General features: G+C 38.8%; 1 protein-coding gene across 1 annotated transcript in view; it reads right to left on the bottom strand.

Annotated features, from left to right (window-relative positions):
• Positions 1-1,343: 1,343 nt before the first annotated feature.
• The window catches only part of LOC110894862 (monooxygenase 1), a 32,927-nt gene continuing 12,273 nt past the window's right edge, over positions 1,344-21,997 (bottom strand). The window contains exons 2-5 of the mRNA XM_022142089.2: positions 2,930-2,977; positions 2,447-2,624; positions 2,136-2,364; positions 1,344-2,053 (exon numbers count right to left, since the gene is read on the bottom strand). Of these exons, the coding sequence (XP_021997781.1) occupies positions 1,530-2,053; positions 2,136-2,364; positions 2,447-2,624; positions 2,930-2,977 (979 nt within the window). The 3' untranslated portion in view covers positions 1,344-1,529. The remainder of the gene's footprint in view (positions 2,054-2,135; positions 2,365-2,446; positions 2,625-2,929; positions 2,978-21,997) is intronic.

Raw genomic sequence — 21,997 nt, 5'->3', positions numbered from 1 at the left:
GAAAATAACCATAACAGTCTATTAGTTTAAAAATTGCCAAAACAGTACTAGTATCCTTCACGTTACTTTCACTCTTCCCGTTTCTTTGGATCCTACCAGAACATCACCTGTTTCGACTCACAACTCTGTTCCGATGACTCAGTTCACCACCGTTTTCCTCTACCGGATCTCTTCCGTCACCTCCACCAGCGTCAAATCTGTCTCCGTCAACCAGTTACACGAGAATCAGAATCGCTGATCTCATAACTTTCCCCCATCACAATCGAAATCGCCAACCACCTAATTTTCCCCATCCCAATCGACGCCAGTAGGAAAACTTGAGGCCTACCCAAAAAACTGAGAGGAGGAGATGAAGTATGGGCGGTACCCTGTGTAGTGGTAGGAATTGGTAGAATTCATCGGTAGAAAAGAAGTTAGCCGATGATTTGTTTGAAGAGAATGGCCATGAGGTGTGGGGGTAGTGGTTGGTGGTAGTTTGATGACGGTGGTGGGTAGATCGGGTGGTGGAGGTGGTCATCGTTCAAGTATGTATGTGGGGTGGTGTGAGATGTTGAAGATGGATGAAGTGGAGAAGGTGTGGAGTCGGAGTAGGTGATGTTCCGGCTGAATATGAAGAGACATCAGAGTTAAGAGTAGAGTGAAGAATAGTAGATAAATAAAGCTGTTAACCGCCATTGTTGGTGAGTTGAAGGTGGAAGTTGTGAATATACTGGTACCGTTTTGGCAATTTTTAAACTAATAGGTTGTGATAGTTATTTCCAACAAACCATAGGGACGAAAAACATAATTAACTCTTTATTTATTTATATTATAGTTTTAATAACATGGACACTATGATCATTTCAAATAAACTAACAGAATAACTGCATGACGTTAGTAAGGATAGACTGTAATAGTTATAAAAGTGAAAATACAGGGATTGTTTTAGCATTTTTTAAACTAATGAATTGTAATGCTTATTTTCAACAAATCACAAAAAAATAAAAAAAATAAAAAAAATAAAAAAAAAACCATAATTAACTCTGATTTGTAAGAAAAACATAATTAACTCAAACTAAAATTTAAATGTTTAAATATCATTTGTTTCTAATAATAATTTGCTATATTTATATTTATTTTATTTTTTCCCATGCAAGAGTTCACAATGTCCTGTTATGACGTGGCACAGATTCCCCTTTAATGCCCCGACGTAATGCAAGACGCAAATGGACGCCAATAATGATTAGTGGATTTTTTATGGTTGGTTAAATGATAATTTCATGGTTTTCCCTTTCATACTTAATTATACGCAACATCTAAAACGTTTTGTTAAATGTTTATTTGCACATGCAGGAAAAGATGAATAATCAACACAACTACGGAAATTAAGTTATCGATTAGTAACAATTATATATGTCACCAAACTTACAAGCATATTACAAACTTATTTGAGTGATATCTTTGCATAAATCCCGTATATAAACATGTTTAGAAAATGCCTAGCTAGCTAGTAATACAATAAAGAACAAGTCTAAAGATCTTTGAACGGATCAAAGTTCACCACAATCATAATCAATATGGCCATTTGGGTTGGGAAAGAGAACTTTCAATAACCAAATATATAAAATCTTCTTTGGGCCCAAAGAAGTACCTGACAGCATGCCGGTGAGGTATGTTTGTAACGACAACCATACTATCCTCATCCTTCTTTGTTTTACAAACTGATTAAACGCTTTCTCAACCCCATGGATTGTTACCTTACTCCCACTCCCAACATTGTTTAAACCCAACTGAGCCATTGTTCTAGCCAACACAACCGCATCTTCTAACGCTGCTGAACCACCTTGCCCCAAAAATGGGCCCATGACATGCATAGCGTCACCAGCAACTGTTACTGTTCCTTTACAAAATGTGCCCGTCAACAAGTCTCGTGGTGCACGATACCTCAAGTGTGTAAATGATAACGACTCCATGTCCGTGTTTTCTATCATTTCTTTAATTTCTTGGGGAAAATCGCTTAGCAACTCTAGGGTCGATTGTCGTATTACCTCAGGATCTTTCCAACCCTTTTCATCTGTCGCTCTTCATAGTTAAAAGAATGAAATAGACTATGTAACTATTAAAAAGAAATCTACACAAACATAATAAGTAACAACCTTTAGGATTGAAGGGTAGTGAACAAAACCAGTAAACCGAGTTATCATCAATAGCAATTCTTCCTATGATAACGTTGTCTTTCATGAAACGAGCAAACTCATAGTCATATGAATGACCATTTGGGTAGTTTGTTAAACCTCTAACCGCACATAAAGGAAACATCTTTGTAGGCTTGAGGTTAAGGAATTCGGAAACTATTGACTTGCCACCATCACAACCAATTACTACCTACAAGGACCAATAAGTATCATTATTCTAGTGAAATCAAGTCGAAAGTCTCAAAAAGACCAACTAAATTTGTATCGCGGACCTTAGCTATAACGGAGCTTCCATCAATGAACCGAAGAATTGGTTTGGTGGAATGCGGGCCAAGTTTTATGGATTCAAGTTGGCAGCCGAATTTTACAGTGTCTAGAGGAAGTGCAGCATAAAGAGTATCAATAAGGTCCTTTCTTCTCAAGCAACGTATTTCGTATTCCAAACGCACCCTCGATAAGAAACGTTAAATAATTAGTGCATAAGTTGTTTCCTCTTAACCAACTTTCTCTTAATCCTTTTAGCAGTCAACAGTCTAGTTCTTATACCTTTTTCTCTTGTGCAAAGTTATATAGAAGGACAAGAGTTTTGAATAAAAATTGATCGTTACACTGAATAAAAACAACATACCGGATTTATATACATGTAAATAAAAATCAGGGATTAAGTCGCTACAAATAAGATTATAAGACTCAATAGATATTTGATTAGGGATTATATGGAATTCTCTATATATAACCAATATATGTGAACTTACAATGAGATTTCTTTTTGTCTCCCACCATCAAGCGATATGACTCGTTGCCTATACATGACCAAGAAGTAACATGCCATTTTAATTAGTCTAGTTAACATATAATTTGAGGTCAAAGGTCAAGATTAAAAAAAAAAAAAAAAGCAAAGTCGTAAATCAAATAAAAGGTGGTAGCCTATGGATAATTACAGACATATTACATACGTAAACCATTTCCTGGGTCAAGCCAACATTTTTTACCGACAGATTGCCAACAACCATCAGACACATGGATTTCAAATTTGGTTTTTCTTTCCATGTAAATTGTTTGACAAACTATCGAGACAATTTATGTCGGTAAAATTGTAGGTAGCTCGTCACCAATGGATCCTGATCAATACATTATATATACACACACGTTTATCATATTATATTAAAACGCGTTACATTTTATATAAAATTGATACTTTAATTAATATACCATTGTGTGGTTGTGATAGGTTGGGTTTAAAAACATGTTAATATGATCATTTGTAGGCCATTGTAAGATTTGTGTGATGATGAGTTAGTTTATGCTCCAAGTGATATCATCACGTCTCTATTTGGATGAATTAAGCACAGATCTAAATTCAGTGACATCTCATGGGCTGTTTTTGGCCTTCTAGCCTGTTATCTTGTTTATCCGTTGTCTATTTTTTATGTTTTTTCCTCTAGTGGCTGCTGCTATATATGTTTCTAGGTTTCTTATTGCTGTTGTATTTTCTTTGGTTGCAAGGCTTTGTATATTCCATTTGCGCCATGCATGGTATCTTTCGTTCTAGCCTTAATCAAAAAAAAAAAAAAGAAGAAGAAAAGAAAAGAAAAACCAAGTGTTAAAGAGTTTAACATGGAAAGGCTGAATTAAAACAACTTGGGAGCTAAACTGTGTTTTGGACCCAACATTAAAAGAAGAAGAAGAAGATGGGCTAAAACTCACTAGATGAAGAAGCTCACGAGAAGTAATGAAATTGAGATTGGGCCTAGGACAACCACTAAGAAGATAAAATTTCTCAAGAGAACTATACTCATGCGATAGTTTTAGTTTTTATTTATTTATTGACAAAATTATGGTAGTGTTTTATGGTAGTGTTTTGTTTAAATTGTTGACTTGGTATAATTTTTATTTGTGTCAGGCGGCTGCTTGGCACACACTCATTTGTCGTAAAAGATTACAGTTTTTCTCCAGTTTAAAATTATAGTTTTTTCATCGTTATAGTCTTTTTAGCAAAAGTATGGTAGTGTTTTGTATTAATTGGTTAACTCGATGTATTTTTTTAGATCGTGTTATGAGTAGTATGTACAAGTAACCGAAACACAGACGTATATGAGAGAAATATTCAGCGTAGTGCCCCGCAACGCGAGCGAGGCAAAAACTAGTTACATTACACATGTCAATGGATAAATGACTTCTTGGACGTTGAGCCTTTTTTTAACGACAAACTATCATACTTTATACGTACGCCTAACGGATTTAAACTTTTCTTCCTTTATATAACAGGAAGATATAATACCATATATCGTACCATGTCCTTTAGAGACAAATGTTAAAGAGAGTTTTACCACTAAAATACCATCATACCATGTCCTTTAGAGACAAATGTTAAAGAAAGTTTTACCACTAAAATGAAAAGGTGCAATTTTGTACTATCCGACTAAAACCATGTGAGACCCCCTTTTACAAATATATATATACTAAATAAATAAATCTATTATTATATGGGTTTGGCTAAATGCATCCCTTTTTTTACTAGTCATACCCTTCTTTCTAAAATTATTATTTAAAAGTTGTTAAATTTCACCCCTTTAAACAATTCAAATATTGTTTTTGAAAACTATTGTGTTTCTAGAATTTGAAGACACTTTCTCTTACTAGTATTTTATTGTGTTTCTATAAAACGTCATTAAAATTAATAAAAAAAATATTTTTTATACAATAAAAAAGTTTCAGAACTTTTTTTTTTTTAAAAAACTTGCTTTTATATTTTTTATTTATTTCGTATTTTAGTTCTCTCATCTTTCTAATTCTATTTCTATTTTTATTAATATTATTATTATATTATTTTTTTAATATAATTAACAACTTTTATTTATTAAAAGTAATAAGACGTAAAAAGAAAATAAAACGTTATTTAAGTTGGCTGGCTTTAAAGCTTTATTTAAATTTTTGTGTATCATTGTTTATACAAACTGAATTCGAATACCCACTTCAGGCCGCTATGAACAAAAAAATTCATTTCAAAATTAAATGACTCGCTTTAGTTTAAAACGTAAGAAAACGATTATTTTTCAAATAATCAAAAAAAGTTTCTTTTTAAATAAAATAACGTTTTAAAAACAAATACTATTAATAATAATAATAATTAAAGATTAAAAAATGAAAGAAAAATAAAATTGTTTGAATTATATTAATGTGAAAGTTGAAGAAGGAGGTACGTATAATACAAAATAAGGTAGATTGGTAGATAAATTGTCTCTCACTTTGAAAGCTATTTGCAAGAATGTCATTTTTTTTTTTACTTACATGTATATCAAAGTGACAGATCAATGATTTTTGAACCCTATAGTTTTTTTTTTTCCATCAACGTGTCCATCCAATAATATAATAGATAATACAAATAATAAATAAGCAACAAGGATCAACTTGTATTCGAAATAATTATGTGAAGATTATATAATTTTTATTATAACATAAACTGATAAAACAAAATCATATGACAAATCATACATTGATTCTCTCTCCCAAAACCAATTGGACCACAGACATTGTTCACATTTGATTTTCATTTATGGATTTCGTTCAATGTAAAGCACGTGTCGATTGCTATATCGTGTGTTGCTATCATATCGGTATCGTAACGAATCAAACCGATGTCGACCAAAAGCCCGCTGCGAAGCGCGGGAGGATTCGACTAGTTAACTTTTTTTTTTTTGAACGGCAACAATGACATATTATATCAAAGAAGCTAGCGGGGAACTAGCAAAAAAACCACAAACAAAGCCAATGGCCACCCAAATCCAAACCAAATAAAGAAAATAAAACAAAAAGCCTCCATCCCACCAGTTAACCCACATTCATTGTATGCAGCCTAGGAAGGGATTAAAACACCATTTGCGCCAATCTGTGCATAGAGACTTTGCCCTATTTTTTAGCCATTCAAAAGCCATAACCTGGATATCTTCAAACAACCTTTCCACTCTGCACATCTTGGATTTGAATACCTGATCATTCCTGTTTCACCAAAGACACCACAGAGCTGCATACATTATAACTATTAGCACCTTTTTATCCTTCTTAGGCAAATTGCCATTTTCTGCATTTATTAGCATATCTTTAACCGAACCATCAGACCTCATGCTGAAACCTGACCAATTGCTAACCATCTGCCATATAGACTTTGCATACAGACACTCGATGAAAAGATGATCAATTCCTTCCAGGTCTACACCGCATATAGGACACAATAGTGATATCAGTTGAACTCCTCTTGTCGCCAACTTCATAGCTACCGGAATTCTATATTGGGAAAGCCTCCAAATGAAGCATCTCACTTTAAGAGGAGACCAAGGAAACCAGCTAACAATGACCTCCGGATCTCTAACCGTATGACCCTCAAGCCATTTTCTACATGAAGAAGTTGTGAATTCCCCGCTTGGATCTTTACTCCATAACCACTTATCAGAACCGTCACCAAAGGAGTATGTAACTAGCAGGTTTTCTATCTCAAACACCTCATGAGACAGAGCCGCCGCTTCACGAGCCGACTTCCAATTACAATGAAATCCTGTAATACACCCGCAAGAGATTGACAGACGCTGCCCGATGGAACATCGTTTAACGCTTTCAATTTCATATAGGTTCGGAAAAAGACGTTGGAGGGGAACTAGCCCGATCCATGGCTGCGACCAGAACCCAATGCTTGAGCCCACTCCCACCCGGACCCTGAATACCGAGTTTAAATTCAAATCCGTCGGCCTGGAGCTGGACACCGACGAGTTGATGTGGCTCCAATGATCCGAACGCAAGCTCTTAAACATGTCATCCAATGAAGAGAAGTTAACATTATGGACATGTTTGACCACCAGACTCCATTGATTGTTTGACTCATTTAAAGCTCTCCATTTCCACTTAGCTAGTAGAGCCATGTTAAGCGTTTTCAGGCAATTAACACCAAGACCTCCCTTGCTTTTTGGCTTGAGAACCTTATCCCACCGAACCCAACTAATCTTGTTGTTGGACAAGCTTCCACCCCAAAGGAATTTTCTCCTAATGCTATCCAAGGATTTTATCACCTTAGAAGGAGCCTTGAACATTGAAAGGAAGTATAGTGGGAGGCTAGTAAGCACCGATTTAACAAGTGTAAGATGACCGCCAAATGACAAAGATTTAGCTTTCCAGTTATTGAGTTTGTTTTTAAATTTTTGAAGCACTGGATCCCAATTTTTAACATACTTCATGTTTGCTCCCAGTGGTAGACCCAAGTGCATTATAGGCAAGAATTCTCTTTTACACCCAATGATGTTGGCAAAATGTAAGCTTTCCATTTCTGAAACTCCAACACCCACCAGTCGACTCTTGTGGAAGTTTATTTTAAGACCCGACATGAGATAGAAAATCCTAAGAATACGTTTGAGGTTCTTAAGATTATCCGGATCCCATTCACCAACGAACATCACATCATCCGCGTACATAGTATACGAAATAATTGGGCCGTTATTGGGAAGGGTGATGCCTCTAAAAACACCTCTTTCCACAGCTAAATTGACAAGGGCCGATAAACCTTCCATGGCGATAATAAAAAGGAAGGGAGATAAAGGGTCCCCTTGCCTGACCCCTCTCTCCATTGGGAATTCCTCCGTTGGCGACCCATTTACAAGTAAAGAAGTACGAGCTGAGGTAAAATAGCCTTTTATCCAGCCTCTCCACTGACCTGAAAAGCCCATTTTTGAGAGAATCGTGTCGATATAGTTCCAGTTAACCGAGTCAAAAGCTTTCGCGAAATCCACCTTGAACATAAGCATTTTCTTGGAAGACTTCTTAACCCAAGTATGTAACACATTGAGGAGAATGTGACCATCAAAAATATTTCTATCTTTGATATATGTCGTTTGTTCTACCCCAATAAGTTTCTGAATGACTTTTTGAGTTCTACATGCTAAAAGTTTCCCGATAATTTTAGGCATACACCCAATCAAACTTATTGGTCGATAGTCGTTTAGGGAAACCGGGTCAGACGATTTCGGAAGAAGAGCAAGAAATGCAGAATTGCACCCTTTAGCTATATTTTTCTTTTTCTCAAAGTTCTTCACAAAAGCCACAAAATCCGGCCCAATACAATCCCAAAATTTTTAAATAAAATTAAACGAGAGGCCGTCCGGGCCCGGTGCCTTATCCCTCGCACATCCCGAAACCGCATCTTTAACTTCTTCTGCTGTAAATGGTGCATCTAATAAGGAAGATTCAACAGAAGAAAGAGCGTACCTTAGGTTACAGGGGAACTCGGGCCTCGATCTCACTAACTCACGAAACTTGGCAGCAAGAATCAGACCATATACAAGTAATGTAACACCTCGAAAATTCCTGTCCTTTAAAATAAAGACATGTGCCATGAGAGACAGACGTGTTAGGAAAACCGGATCAAATAAAAAGATGTATGGTAGGATTTTTAACAAAGGGCGTCATGTTATTAAAATACCTCTGAACGACCCAAAGGGCGACATGTTATTAAAACACCTCTGAGCGACCCGAATTCATAAATCCCAAGACCCTTAAATCGTTTGATAAACATCTTATATGCTAACCGGTTGTTCCAAATAAATAAAGTTCCATCTTTATTATGGACTTCGGATTAGTAGGTTTGTTACTACTGAAAATGCTAAATAAAGTCCTTGTAAATAGGGAATCAAGAATAGTTATGTAGCTTATTAAACTATTATGAGAATCCAAGACATGTTCTTGGTATTTCCGTCATCTTGCAAGTCCCTTAAGAAGTCAATTAAAGGAGGGGACATGTAAGAACCATCCAAGCATGCAATGGCTGAGCAGATGGCCCCACAACTGAAAAAGATGGACTGAATTCGGAATTGTTTTGGTTGCATGGTCAAGACTTAAAAGTTTTAAAAATTTTGTCCTCTGACCATCGGTTACGGACCGCAAGGCCCTAGGCTTACGGTCCGTAAGGAGGGTACCTGGGCGTTTTCAGCAAAGGTCGGTTACGGACCGTAGCCATTTCAGCATACGGTCCGCAAGAGGTGCTTACGGACCGCAAGGCCTTACGCTTACGGTCCGTAAGGCTGTCGCTGGCAGCAAGTTTTGGACAGCTGCCTGTTCAGCCCGTTACACCGACTTAAAAGGATGGTTTTCGAAATCAGGGGCTTTCTAGGCAGTATTTAGCCTATTAGGGACACTTGGGTTGATCTTGTAACCATTCTAGGCTAGCTTGGCATGATCTTGGACCTTGTAGTTCACTATATAAGTGCATGAGGTTGTAACCATTTCCTCTTGCTCACTTGGGACTTTGGTTCAAGACTTATCTGGAGCTTTTCTGGACAATATCAAGTTCTCATTAAATCCCTAACCCTTCTTTGGACTCTTGTAAGTGTCCTTAACCTCTTTTAAGTTGTTTTAGCTTAGTTAATTAGCTAAAAGTCAAACCGTCGTAATTAAGGTTTGACTTCGTGATTAATTAAAATGTACTCAGTCAAATCACGAATTAAAAGTACCTTTCAGTAGGTAATTACGCGGGTAACAAACCCTTAAATGGGTATTTCCAGAATCCCACTCTAACTATGTTAATTGTCGAGTCAAAGCTTATTATAAAAAGTCAACAGAAAGGTTATTTGCGAATTAATACATAATTAGCAATGTAGGTTACATGCAACCTGTTTGATCATTAAAATAACTTGGTAATTAATGTAAGAACATGTTCCAACATGTTCAACTCGACAATTTTCAGTCTAGGCTCGGTTTGGAACCGAAAGTCGCAAAGTTTGACTTCTGCTTTGACTTTCAGTTCTGACCCGTTTAAGCCAAGATTAGAATTGCCTTAGAGCTTCTTTTGAACCTATTTACATGTTAGTATAATTCTCTGAGATTATACAACTTGGTTCATTAAATATCCTATTCACATGCATGTTTCCGTTAATCGCTTATATGTTGACCATTATGCCCATTTGACCTTAAAACGTGATTTTTTAAAATGTAAAAGGGTAGGCACCTTAACTACTGATTTATAAACTTGCACCTAAAATTTGAAGTCAGTTTGAGGTCTAGATTAAGAGTTATGCTCAATAGCGTAATTAAGAGCTTCTTTACTAATTAATTGGCGTAAATTACACATAGCCTATCAAAACCCAAATTTTTATACCAAACTTGTTACCTACTGTTATAAAATAATATTTTGGGAATTTTGAAGATTTTTATTTATTTTTAGGCTGAGCATAACTTAGTGTTCTAAGATTGATTCGGTTTATGCCGGTTTTGCCTTTTTAGCCATAAATTGAGTTTTACAAATCCTTTTGACCTCAAACCAATTTCTACTGATTTGTTATGATAAATAAATTATTTTGAGCCTTCTGGAATATTAAAAATATCAGCTTTTTACAGAAAACCCGGAAATGGCTCTAAATCGCCTTTTTAGGCATTTTTAACGCATAAGTGTGCACTAGAACCTTATTAAGCCTAAGGGATTAAAACTACTGATGTAATTAGTGAATTTTTATATTTTAAACAGTAGGCAAATGTTTTGAACTCAGAATTCCAGAATTGACCTTTTAGGCACATGTGAAATTACCAAAATGCCCCTACGGTGCATGGTAAGGTTAAAGATGATAAATTTCACATAAATTTGGTACCCTACTGTTATAACTTAGTAAATTAAATATATTTACTAATTTAATCAGACCTGTAACTCAGGTTATCATTTTAACCCTTTTATACCTTTTAAAATGACCAAAATGTCCTTATGAGGCATAGTTTTGGTTTAAAATCATGTGGGGCATAATGGAAGGTATCATTCTGATATCACAACATATTTTAAGCATATTGACTTCAGAAACTTGTATTTGACTCTTATGGTTACTCGTTACGCGCTATACGCGTTCGGATCGGCTTATGTGGCTAGTTTGGCCATTTTAGCCGAAACGGGTCAAACCATATCTTTTCGGTCTCAAAATTCAGAATGTGATTATATTACCCATATAAAACAAGTGTGCAAGCTTGTTGGGTCAAAACCATATTCTAAAACGGTCTTCGCCTTATTGTGCGTTTAAAACCGTAATCTTTATATAAAACTAACCGGTCTAAGCTTAAGACTCGTTAGGATTCTAATAGGTTATTAAAACCTTAATTTCCAGATCTAGGAGCCCAGTAAAAGCTACGTGCACTCGTTATATTTGGTTTATACTTTGCGCAGGTAAATACGTTTAACTTATTTTCCCTATACGAGCTTGGGGTACGGTATATAAAATACCGCTTGGTCGGGGAATTGACCTTAACCGGTCTTGGTTATGTGCAGTCAAATTAACCCGTTTGAAAATGCTGTTTTGTTTGTTTAACGCCTTTGGGGGCTTAATGAACATGTCCGGATATCCTTGGCATCATTCAAAGAATGGCCACGACCTTAGCACTCGGGTGTAGGCGTACACCCGTAGTGCTGTATAACATGTATAATCGTCGGTACGAGAGAAGTCTCGCGGCGGAATTATATTAAGTGGTGTGTCTATTAATCTTTAACCCGGCACGACCCGGGCTACCGAACGCAGAATAAACATGTAATTCTTTTACAAGATTATTAAGCAAATAATTATCCCAAGTTATAAAAAGTTTTATGCCACGTGCATTTAAATCAATTTTAAACATTTTCAAAATGAGTCAGTTGAATTGTATTTACCAGTGTAAACTGACGTATTTTCCAAAAAGACTAAGTGCAGGTACTACGCGTAATAGGCTGGTCACTCCTTAAGCATCCATAGAAGTCTCGCAAGCTTAGGATGCATGAAGTCTGTTGAAATGAAGTTTCCTTTTTGTTTGATTCTGCCTGTGGATTCTATTTCGACATTTTGTGATATTTGAATATTACAATAATTTAAGTTGAAATAAATCTATCTTTGCTTCCGCTGTGCATTATAATTTGTGTTGTTTGACTATGATGATATCAACTACGTCACGTCAATCCCCCACCGGGCCCACCGGTGACACGTGGAAATTAGGGGTGTGACAGGTTGGTATCAGAGCCAACACTGAGTGAATTAAACACTAGCCTTTTTGTGTTTAGTCTCAGTGCACGAATTGCACATTCTACGAGTTCCGAGTCTAGACAAAGAACATAGGACAAAACTCTGTTTTGTTTTATTTTGGGTCTTTATTTAATTATATATTGTTGTTATCTAAAACTTGTATGCAGGTCAAAATGCCACCAAGATTTCTTCGCGGACGAGGCAAGGGCCCAGTCACGGGTCACGACCACGAAGCCGGGCCTTCGCACCGGCGTACCCCATCCATTACCATGAGCACTAGTCCACAAGAGCCATGGAGGCTCTATGTCGAGCCCGGGAGACGGTCAGTTTCCCTCAGCTCTTCACCTTCTCACCAGCACTCCTTTGGGCCCCAGTCGGAAAATGAGCCCAACGAGCAACCACCCTCTTTCATACCTCTGCAGAGATCCAACTCTCACCACTCTTTTGGTGACCCAACCCCAGCCTTCCAAAGCCGGTTCAACCCGGCCAACATTTTTCCAGAACCCGGGGGTTTTAACCCACTCGGACCGGAAGACCACTTCTCTGAGGAAAATGACATGGACGAGGATACTGATCCCATGGAGCCTGCTACAGGAACGCCGAACCACCCTATCGAAATCTCGGATGGGTCATCTTTCCACGGATCACCGTACCGCGGTCCGGATAGTTACCAGGAGAGATTCAAGCAGTGAGACTGGTACTTCACGCCCTCTGAGCACTCGTCCCCATATCAGCAGCAGCAGCAACATCAGCAGCAGGATCCTTCCCAGGATTCTCCCTTCGTGGCAGTCACTCCGCCACCACCACCACCAGTGGAACAGCAGCTGCCTCCGGAGCCACCGAGGCGGAGGAGGTCAAACGCACGGATGTCCGTGCGAGGGGGTGTCCGTATCAGCACACCCCAACCATTAAGTGGCAGCCATTATCCGCCACTCCTGGAGGAAGAGGAAGAACCACAAATGGGGGGTCCATCAAGCCCCATTCCAGAAATCAACTCAGTGCCTATGGCACCTCCGTTGGGTTTTGACAACCCAATCCCTGCATACGCTGGTTCAGCAGCGTATAACCCCTTTGAGCAGCCAGCACATACTCATTACAACTTCGGCTATGCGGAGGTCAATCCATATCAAGTAGCTCGGGACTACAACGCTCTTCACCCTGAAGGACCATACGGAGGACCATAGACCACTGGTTACCCGACTTATGGGTACCAGCATCCACCACCTCCACCTATGTACCAGCCGCCGCAGACACAGCTGATTCCGCCAGAACGTCAGCAGGAGGTTCTTGATAGGTTGAACCAAGTCGAACAGGAAGTTCGAGAATACCGCAGGGAACGGCAAGGCTTCTTCAAGGGTCTGTCAGACTTGCTAAAGGGGAAGTCTAAAAGAAGGGGTCATTAAAGACCTTTGTTGGTTGTCTGCTTAGTTGTAATTAGTCCCTGCGTGGACTTTATGTTTCTGTATTCAGCTCCTGCGCGAGCTTGTCTTTTAGTATTCTGCCCCTGCGTGGGCGTGTCTTTCAGTTGACCCCTGCGTAGGTTTGTTTGTTGTTTTATTTGTTGTATTTCGCCCCTGTGTGGGTATGTTGTTTGTAGAAGTCCCGTTTAGGGCAAGTATTGTACTATTGAATCTTTATTAGTGAAATGTTGCCTTTAAATTTTCATGATTATTGTTATAAATAAGTAAATGAATAAACTTAAAATAAAATGAAAATAACATTTCCTAAATTAAAGAAGACCTACCATTAATATAAAATGGCAAAATCTAAAAAGGGACAAGACCTAGCTACATGTCATTTTAGACAAGGCCAAAATGGTATCTCCATAATTAGATTCAGGTCCATAATTAACGTCTCAACTTAGGATTGATTTGCGTTATAAAGAGGATCTAAGGGGTAAAAGCCTAGCCACGTGTCGTCGCAGACATGGCCAAGATGGCAGAACCTGTCTAAAAGATTCCAAATTCTGTTAACATCTGTAAGTATGTTAACATACTAGGCTAATTGTGACACAGTAAAAGTCACATAGGCCATCATTGAAAATTTGGGTTAATTCGAAATTCCCTGTAAGTAAATGTCCATTCCTTGGGAATGAAGTGCCTACGGGTAATAATTAATGTCCTAGGGACTAAGAGACAGTTAGAGTCTGCAACTCACTGTCTAGAATAGGGTAATGAACTGCGGTTCAAACCCTAATACCTTGATTCTGTAAGAATCCGGGTTATAAGCTAACACTGTCCTTGTGACTAAGTTATATGTTAATTCTTAACTATAATATAGGGTTATAATAGAGATCCTGAATTAATGTTTGATTAATAAATTAACCTGCAATGGCTATTTAAAACCATGGTTAATAAAATACATAAAATGCTGTATTAAATGTTAAATAAAACCTTGCCTATTATTGTCTATACGTAGCAATTGAAGCTACATGACGGGATCGGACGAAGTAAATAGCCGTCCGGTGGAAAACCACGATAACGCAAAGATACAGTTAACTGGCGCAGAGTTGAAAGCGCTTGTGGATGATGCGGTTACTAAAGCATTAGAAAGACAGTACAGTGAGTACAGTGGGACCCATAGTAGGACCTTGTCTACACCGCATATCAAATCCAAGACTCATTCGGAGTCTCACAGCAAGCCACCATCTGTCCAACCCAAGTCTAAAAAGGAAGAATCTAAGAAGGATGATGATAGGCATTCTTCGAATGAAAATGATAATCATTCCAAGAAAATCGTGCTTTATGATGCCCCACGTGCCAAGGGTTGCACGTATAAATACTTTGTGTCTTGTAAACCCCGGGATTTCACTGGGGAGAAGGGGGCAGTGGACTGTATGACTTGGCTTGATGAGATGGAGACAGTTGTGGATATAAGTGGCTGTGCTGAAAAAGATATTGTGAAGTTTGTGACACAATCTTTCAAAGGTGATGCACTGCAATGGTGGAAGTCGCTGATTCAAGCCACTGGAAAGATACCTCTATACAGCATGTCTTGGGAACAATTTGTTGCCCTAATCAAGGAGAACTACTGCCCTCAGCACGAGGTCGAAGGAATAGAGTCTGATTTCCTGTCTCTGGTGATGAAGAACCTGGACTGCCAGGCTTATCTCACAACCTTCAATACCTTGTCAAGGCTAGTTCCCTACCTTGTAACACCTGAACCGAAGAGAATAGCCCGTTTCATTAGGGTCTGGCCACAGAAATTAAAGCAAGCGTCAAGGCCTCTCGGCCCACTACTTTTCGATCAGTGGCTGACATATCTCTGTCCCTTACAAAAGACGCAGTTAGACAGAGATCACTGAGAGCCGCAGATACCGAGAAGCGAAAACGCGAAGATGATGGTTCGCGACGCTCAGATAAGAAGCGTAAGGGCAATGACGACCACAAGAAAGGGTCGGGATCCAAGAAGGAGATCAACAGTCGGGTGAAAAACCTAGGTGCAAAGTTTGTAAGAAGCACCATTTCGGGAAATGCAGGCAGGAGTCTAGGTCCCAATCTCAGCAGAAACTATGTGGGATTTGCAAATCCCCGGATCATAAGGCATTAGATTGTAAGAAACTTAAGGATGCCACCTGCTACAATTGTAATGAGAAGGGACATATTAAGCCCAACTGCCCGAAGCTTGCCAAGAAAGCAAAAGAGGGAAAGAAGACTAATGCAAGGGTCTTCCGCATGGATGCAAAGGAAGCTATTCAGGATGATAATGTCATAACAGGTACTTTTCTCGTTAATGATGTCTACGCAAGGGTATTGTTTGACTCTGGGGCGGATAGGTCCTTTGTAGATAATAAGTTCTGTGAACTGTTGAAATTACCTGTTAAAGTTCTAAGTATGAAATATGAAGTGGAATTAGCTGATGGAACAATAGAAACAGTTTCGACTGTATTAGATGGATGTGTCCTATCCATTAGGAAACACTCTTTTCCTTTGTCCTTGTTACCCTTTAAGCTAGCCGGCTTTGATGTAGTAATAGGAATGGATTGGTTATCGCATAACTAAGCCCAGATAATGTGCAACAAGAAGCAGGTAGTAATCAAGACCCCATCTGGTGAGCCACTCACTATTCAGGGAGATACTCAACACGGAATGCCAGAGCGTGTGGCCATGCTTAAGGCATCCGGATGCACGAGTAGGGGTTGTGTCATTTATATGGCACGAGTAACCATTGATGAGAAGAAGCCCAGGATCGAAGACATACTGGTCATTTCTGATTATCCCGAGGTTTTTCCGGAGGAACTACCTGGGTTGCCACCAGATAGGCAGGTGGAATTTAGGATTGACATCATCCCCGGAGCTGCACCAGTGGCCAGAGCACCATATAGATTAGCACCAACGGAGATGAAGGAATTAAGGACACAGCTAGATGATTTACTAGCTAAAAGTTTTATTAGACCTAGTTCGTCCCCATGGGGAGCACCAATTCTGTTCGTTAAAAAGAAGGATGGATCAATGCGTCTATGCATTGATTACCGTGAGCTAAACAAGGTTACTATCAAGAACAGATATCCTTTGCCTAGAATCGATGATCTATTCGACCAGCTACAGGGAGCGAGTTACTTTTCTAAGATAGATCTCAGGTCAGGCTATCATCAATTAAAGGTCAAAGAGGAGGATGTACATAAGACCGCGTTTAGGACTCGTTATGGTCATTACGAGTTCCTAGTGATGCCTTTTGGGCTCACCAACGCACCTGCCGCATTCATGGATCTCATGAATCGCGTATGCAAGCCTTATTTGGATAAATTTGTCATCGTCTTCATCGACGACATCCTCATCTACTCAAAGAACCAAGCTGACCATGAGAAGCATCTTCGGTGCATTCTTAAGCTACTCCATCAAGAGAAGCTCTATGCCAAGTTTTCAAAGTGTGAATTTTGGCTCCGCGAAGTCCAGTTCCTTGGTCATGTTGTGAGCGAACGTGGAATTCAAGTAGATCCCGCAAAGATAGAAGCTATTATGAACTGGCAAGAGCCAAAGACACCTTCAGAGATTCGTAGCTTCCTAGGTTTGGCTGGATACTATAGGCGTTTTATTGAAAACTTCTCAAGGATTGCTGCACCCTTAACGTCGTTAACACGTAAGAACATTAAGTTTAATTGGGGGCCTAAGCAGCAAGAATCCTTCGATATCTTGAAGCAGAAGTTGAGTAACGCTCCACTGCTGACTCTACCTGAAGGCATTGAAGAATTTGTGGTATATTGTGATGCATCACACACCGGAATGGGTTGTGTGTTAATGCAAAAGGGCAAGGTCATAGCCTACGCTTCACATCAATTAAAGGTGCATGAAAAGAATTACACCACCCATGACTTGGAGTTGGGTGCCGTTGTATTTGCACTAAAGCTTTGGAGGCATTATCTGTATGGGACAAAGTGTGTGATCTATTCCGACCACAAGAGCCTTCAACACTTGTTTAATCAGAAAGATTTGAACATGAGGCAGCGACGATGGATGGAAACCTTGAACGATTATGATTGTGAAATAAGATACCATCCAGGCAAGGCCAATGTAGTCGCAGATGCTTTGAGCAGGAAGGAAAGAGTGAAGCCGATAAGGATCAATGCCAAGAGCATTGAAATTAAGAGCAGTTTGAATGAAAGGTTGTTAGCTGCACAAAAGGAAGCTGTGTTGGAAGCTAACTATCCTGAAGAGAAATTAGGAGTAACTGAAGAACAGTTGTCCTAAGATAAAGACGGAATGTTGAGATTAAATGGACGAATATGGGTCCCTGTATATGGAGGACTTCGAGATGTTATCCTCAAGGAAGCCCACATTTCCAAGTATTCCGTCCATCCTGGAGCTGATAAGATGTACCAGGATTTAAAGGCAAATTATTGGTGGATAGGCTTGAAGAAGTCTATAGCTGCTTATGTAGCTAAATGCTTGACGTGTGCTAAAGTCAAAGCTGAACATCAGAAACCGTCAGGTCTGTTGCAACAGCCTGAGATTCCCACTTGGAAATGGGAAATGGTGACAATGGACTTCATCACCAAATTGCCTAAGACGCCGAAGGGAAATGATACTATATGGGTCATAGTTGATAGACTGACTAAGTCAGCACATTTCCTGCCCATTAGAGAAACCTTCAGCTCTGACATGTTAGCCCAACTGTACGTGGATAAGATTGTGTCCTTGCATGGCGTACCAGTATCTATTATCTCAGATCGAGATACTAGATACACATCTCACTTCTGGAAGAGTTTCCAACAGTCTCTGGGCACTCAATTGAATTTCAGTACGGCTTACCATCCTCATACGGATGGGCAGAGTGAGCGTACTATTCAGACGTTGGAAGACATGCTGCGTGCATGTGTAATTGATCTAGGAGGTAGTTGGGACAGGCATTTACCGTTGGTTGAGTTCTCCTACAATAATAGCTACCATACTAGCATTAAGGCTGCGCCTTTTGAGGCACTATATGGTAGAAAGTGCAGAACGCCCATTTGCTAGGCAGAAGTGGGAGATACGCAATTATCAGGTCCTGACTTAGTCTTCGAGACAACGGACAAGATTGTCCAAATTCGCGACCGCCTGAAAGCTGCTCGAGATAGGCAGAAGAGCTATGCAGATGAAAGGCGAAAGCCTCTCAAGTTTGAGGTTGGCGATAAAGTTTTGCTCAAAGTATCACCTTGGAAAGGGGTGATGCGATTTGGCAAGAAAGGTAAGTTAAGCCCAAGGTATATAGGACCATTCGAAATCATCGAATGTGTAGGATCAGTGGCTTATAAGTTAAACTTACCTGAGGAGCTCGATGGTATTCATAATGTATTCCACGTCTGCAATCTGAAGAAATGTCTAGCTGATGAGTCGCTAGTCATACCACACACGGATGTGCATATAGACGAGAGCTTAAAATTTGTGGAAAAACCTGTATCGATTGAAGATCGACAGGTGAAAAAGCTTCGAAGAAAGCTTGTACCTATTGTCAAGGTAAAGTGGGACGCCCGCAGAGGTCCTGAATACACGTGTGAGTTAGAGTCCACAATGAAAGAAAAATACCCTCAATTATTTCCATAAATCTCGAGGTCGAGATTTCTTTTAAGGGGGTGAGGATGTAACACCTCGAAAATTCCTGTCCTTTAAAATAAAGACATGTGCCATGAGAGACAGACGTGTTAGGAAAACCGGATCAAATAAAAAGATGTATGGTAGGATTTTTAACAAAGGGCGTCATGTTATTAAAATACCTCTGAACGACCCAAAGGGCGACATGTTATTAAAACACCTCTGAGCGACCCGAATTCATAAATCCCAAGACCCTTAAATCGTTTGATAAACATCTTATATGCTAACCGGTTGTTCCAAATAAATAAAGTTCCATCTTTATTATGGACTTCGGATTAGTAGGTTTGTTACTACTGAAAATGCTAAATAAAGTCCTTGTAAATAGGGAATCAAGAATAGTTATGTAGCTTATTAAACTATTATGAGAATCCAAGACATGTTCTTGGTATTTCCGTCATCTTGCAAGTCCCTTAAGAAGTCAATTAAAGGAGGGGACATGTAAGAACCATCCAAGCATGCAATGGCTGAGCAGATGGCCCCACAACTGAAAAAGATGGACTGAATTCGGAATTGTTTTGGTTGCATGGTCAAGACTTAAAAGTTTTAAAAATTTTGTCCTCTGACCATCGGTTACGGACCGCAAGGCCCTAGGCTTACGGTCCGTAAGGAGGGTACCTGGGCGTTTTCAGCAAAGGTCGGTTACGGACCGTAGCCATTTCAGCATACGGTCCGCAAGAGGTGCTTACGGACCGCAAGGCCTTACGCTTACGGTCCGTAAGGCTGTCGCTGGCAGCAAGTTTTGGACAGCTGCCTGTTCAGCCCGTTACACCGACTTAAAAGGATGGTTTTCGAAATCAAGGGCTTGCTAGGCAGTATTTAGCCTATTAGGGACACTTGGGTTGATCTTGTAACCATTCTAGGCTAGCTTGGCATGATCTTGGACCTTGTAGTTCACTATATAAGTGCATGAGGTTGTAACCATTTCCTCTTGCTCACTTGGGACTTTGGTTCAAGACTTCTCTGGAGCTTTTCTGGACAACATCAAGTTCTCATTAAATCCCTAACCCTTCTTAGGACTCTTGTAAGTGTCCTTAACCTCTTTTAAGTTGTTTTAGCTTAGTTAATTAGCTAAAAGTCAAACCGTCGTAATTAAGGTTTGACTTCGTGATTAATTAAAATGTACTCAGTCAAATCACGAATTAAAAGTACCTTTCAGTAGGTAATTACGCGGGTAACAAACCCTTAAATGGGTATTTCCAGAATCCCACTCTAACTATGTTAATTGTCGAGTCAAAGCTTATTATAAAAAGTCAACAGAAAGGTTATTTGCGAATTAATACATAATTAGCAATGTAGGTTACATGCAACCTGTTTGATCATTAAAATAACTTGGTAATTAATGTAAGAACATGTTCCAACATGTTCAACTCGACAATTTTCAGTCTAGGCTCGGTTTGGAACCGAAAGTCGCAAAGTTTGACTTCTGCTTTGACTTTCAGTTCTGACCCGTTTAAGCCAAGATTAGGATTGCCTTAGAGCTTCTTTTGAACCTATTTACATGTTAGTATAACTCTCTAAGATTATACAACTTGGTTCATTAAATATCCTATTCACATGCATGTTTCCGTTAATCGCTTATATGTTGACCATTATGCCCATTTGACCTTAAAATGTGATTTTTTATAATGTAAAAGGGTAGGCACCTTAACTACTGATTTATAAACTTGCACCTAAAATTTGAAGTCAGTTTGAGGTCTAGATTAAGAGTTATGCTCAATAGCGTAATTAAGAGCTTCTTTACTAATTAATTGGCGTAAATTACACATAGCCTATCAAAACCCAAATTTTTATACCAAACTTGTTACCTACTGTTATAAAATAATATTTTGGAAATTTTGAAGATTTTTATTTATTTTTAGGCTGAGCATAACTTAGTGTTCTAAGATTGATTCGGTTTATGCCGGTTTTGCCTTTTTAGCCATAAATTGAGTTTTACAAATCCTTTTGACCTCAAACTAATTTCTACTGATTTGTTATGATAAATAAATTATTTTGAGCCTTCTAGAATATTAAAAATATCAGCTTTTTACAGAAAACCCGGAAATGGCTCTAAATCGCCTTTTTAGGCATTTTTAACGCATAAGTGTGCACTAGAACCTTATTAAGCCTAAGGGATTAAAACTACTGATGTAATTAGTGAATTTTTATATTTTAAACAGTAGGCAAATGTTTTGAACTCAGAATTCCAGAATTGACCTTTTAGGCACATGTGAAATTACCAAAATGCCCCTACGGTGCATGGTAAGGTTAAAGATGATAAATTTCACATAAATTTGGTACCCTACTGTTATAACTTAGTAAATTAAATATATTTACTAATTTAATCAGACCTGTAACTCAGGTTATCATTTTAACCCTTTTATACCTTTTAAAATGACCAAAACGCCCTTATGAGGCATAGTTTTGGTTTAAAATCATGTGGGGCATAATGGAAGGTATCATTCTGATATCACAACATATTTTAAGCATATTGACTTCAGAAACTTGTATTTGACTCTTATGGTTACTCGTTACGCGCTATACGCGTTCGGATCGGCTTATGTGGCTAGTTTGGCTATTTTAGCCGAAACGGGTCAAACCATATCTTTTCGGTCTCAAAATTCAGAATGTGATTATATTACCCATATAAAACAAGTGTACAAGCTTGTTGGGTCAAAACCACATTCTAAAACGGTCTTCGCCTTATTGTGCGTTTAAAACCGTAATCTTTATATAAAACTAACCGGTCTAAGCTTAAGACCCGTTAGGATTC

This window comes from Helianthus annuus, chromosome 2 (genome assembly GCF_002127325.2).
Source record: "Helianthus annuus cultivar XRQ/B chromosome 2, HanXRQr2.0-SUNRISE, whole genome shotgun sequence".
NCBI classification, from domain to species: domain Eukaryota; kingdom Viridiplantae; phylum Streptophyta; class Magnoliopsida; order Asterales; family Asteraceae; genus Helianthus; species Helianthus annuus.
Note: the sequence above shows the minus strand (reverse complement) of the source record. Positions and strands in the feature narration are given on the sequence as shown.